General features: G+C 35.0%; 1 protein-coding gene across 1 annotated transcript in view; it reads left to right on the plus strand.

The window, feature by feature from the left end:
* Positions 1-400: 400 nt before the first annotated feature.
* The window catches only part of LOC125039329 (glutamate-gated chloride channel-like), a 40,019-nt gene continuing 37,848 nt past the window's right edge, over positions 401-2,571 (plus strand). Inside the window, exons 1-2 of the mRNA XM_047633168.1 lie at positions 401-576; positions 860-964. Coding sequence (XP_047489124.1) covers positions 401-576; positions 860-964 — 281 coding nt within the window. The remainder of the gene's footprint in view (positions 577-859; positions 965-2,571) is intronic.

A 2,571-nucleotide genomic window follows, 5' to 3' on the forward strand; every position in this document is an offset into this window, starting at 1 on the left:
ATAATAATAATAATAATGATAATAATAATAATAATGATAATACTACTACTAATAATAATGATAATAATGATAATAATAATTATTACTATTGTTAGCATTATCGCTTGGATCATTACTTTCCTTATGATTAATGATCTTATCATCCATATCATCGTTATTTTATTATCAACGTTATTATCAATGTCATTATTTTTTCCTATTCATTATTACTATCATTAAATACTGTAATCATCATTACTATCATGAGCATTGCCATCATTTTGATAAAATTGGTTAAACCATGATAACAGTAAAAATATCGGCATTGATAATCATGGTAACATAAAAGACGACAATTATCACAAAGGTACTACAACTACTGGTACTACTATTCCCACCACCGGTTCTATGTACGCTCTCCATGTGGATATTCAGAAGCCTTGCTCGAAGGCAATTTAAGTGGTCAGTTAAAAACATTGCTAAGCATGCCGTTGACAAAGACCATGCGATGATCACGTTGCCAGACATGCCCCACAAGAATAGCCTCTCCAGTCATCGAAGGGAAGCCAAGGGCGGAACGAGTCAACCTCCTGCTCCGTGAGGACGCCTGTCCTCGGCCACTGCCTGAGCTGAGTCATGAGCCACAAAGCCAATCCAGCCTTCGTCTTGCACAGGCGTATATTCCTCGGCTGCATCCCCGGCAGAGCGAGCCACCTAAAGGACGAGCTCCTCCTTCGCTTTATACAGCCTCTGTCGCTTCGACCATGAGCTTGTCATGGAAAAACAGGCCCACTCAAGCTAGTGAGTTTCCTTGGTCACCTCCCAGATCATTACTACTGGTGAAGGTGATGATCACATAATCAGGATATAATATCAACAGGAATGCTAACAATACTAGGAACATCACCAACAGCAAGAAAAGATCAACAGTAACAACAAACATGATGGGCCGAAGTGAGCAGATGATGGCTGAGAGGACGCTATTGTATGGCGTTATGGTGTCATCTACCTAAATTGGATATAAGCATTTTAACATGTGACTTCGGGAGTATGGTTGCTGGGTTGGATACGCTCTTTGGCTCTCGACCCTTTCGTCTCGTTTGCTTGTCTTGTTGTCGTTTCATACTTTTGTCTTGGAAATACCAAAATATGTCTCTTCAAAGGAAGAAAAAGACGCTTTACTTTTCGATCTTTTTCTCCCTTTCTCTCTATTCTTCGTTTTCTTTTCATATCTTCTTTCCTTATTTTTCCTCGCCCTCCTTTATCTGTTCTTTTTCCTATCTTTTTCCTCGTCTTTAATTTTTTCTTCCTTTCATATATATCTTATTTTTTCTTCTTCCCGCATCTTCTTCATATTTTCCTTTTCATAACATTTTACTTCTTCCTCTTCTTTCAGATATTCTTATTTTCTTTCTTCTTCATCTTGCTCATCCTCACCCCCCCCCCCCTCCCTCCTCCCTCCTCTCCAGACCTCCCAACTTCTTCCGATTTTAAATCAAAAAATCCTATTTGGTATCAATTTATGTTTTCTATCTCCGGGCCAGTGCGAGGAGGGGAGGGCGGAGCCTTACGGGCCGAAGGTGTGGGAGAAGAAGAAAGGGGGAAGAGGGAACAGCGGAGAAGCGAGGGAGGGGAACACATAGGAGATGAGGGGAAAGATCAAGCAACCGCGAAGGAAGATGCGGGCGAAAGGAGGGGGAACAGTAGAGAGAAGAAAGTGAAAAAGAAAAGAAAGGATGAACGGCATGAAATAATAACTGCCACACACACTCACGCATACGCACAAAACACGCAATGGGAAAGCAAAGGAAGGAAGGAAGGACGAAAAGAGAGAGGAGGACACGAAGGAGACGAGTGCGAGGACAGCGGGACCAGGAGAGCTCGGCTCTGAAAGACCTTCTCAGCTGCATTTATACGGACATCTAAGTCTATATATGTCTGCTAATATGTATGTATGTGTATATGTATATATATTATATATATTATATATAAATATCATGTATATATATAATATACATATATATATATATTATATATATATATATATATATAAATATATATATATATATATACATATATATATATATATATATATATATATATATATATATATATATATATATATATATATAACAAATAATACAAATAATAATAATATTTAACAAATAATCTATATATGTGTACTAATATGTATGTATGTATATATGCATATATGTATATATACACACATAAATATATATATATATATATACATATATATATATATATATATATATATATATATATATATATATATGTATGTATGTATCTAAAACATACACATACATATACGTATACATATACATACATACATGCATGCATACATACATACATACATATATATATATATATATATATATATATATATATACATATACATACATACATATACATACATATATATATACATATATATATATATATATATATATATATATATATGTGTGTGTGTGTGTGTGTGTGTGTGTGTGTGTGTGTGTGTGTGTGTGTGTGTGTGTGTGTGTGTGCGTGTGTTTTAATTATTATTATTATTCTTTTTTTTTTTTTGGGGGG

The sequence above is a fragment of the Penaeus chinensis genome, chromosome 27 (assembly GCF_019202785.1).
Source record: "Penaeus chinensis breed Huanghai No. 1 chromosome 27, ASM1920278v2, whole genome shotgun sequence".
In the NCBI taxonomy this organism is placed as follows: domain Eukaryota; kingdom Metazoa; phylum Arthropoda; class Malacostraca; order Decapoda; family Penaeidae; genus Penaeus; species Penaeus chinensis.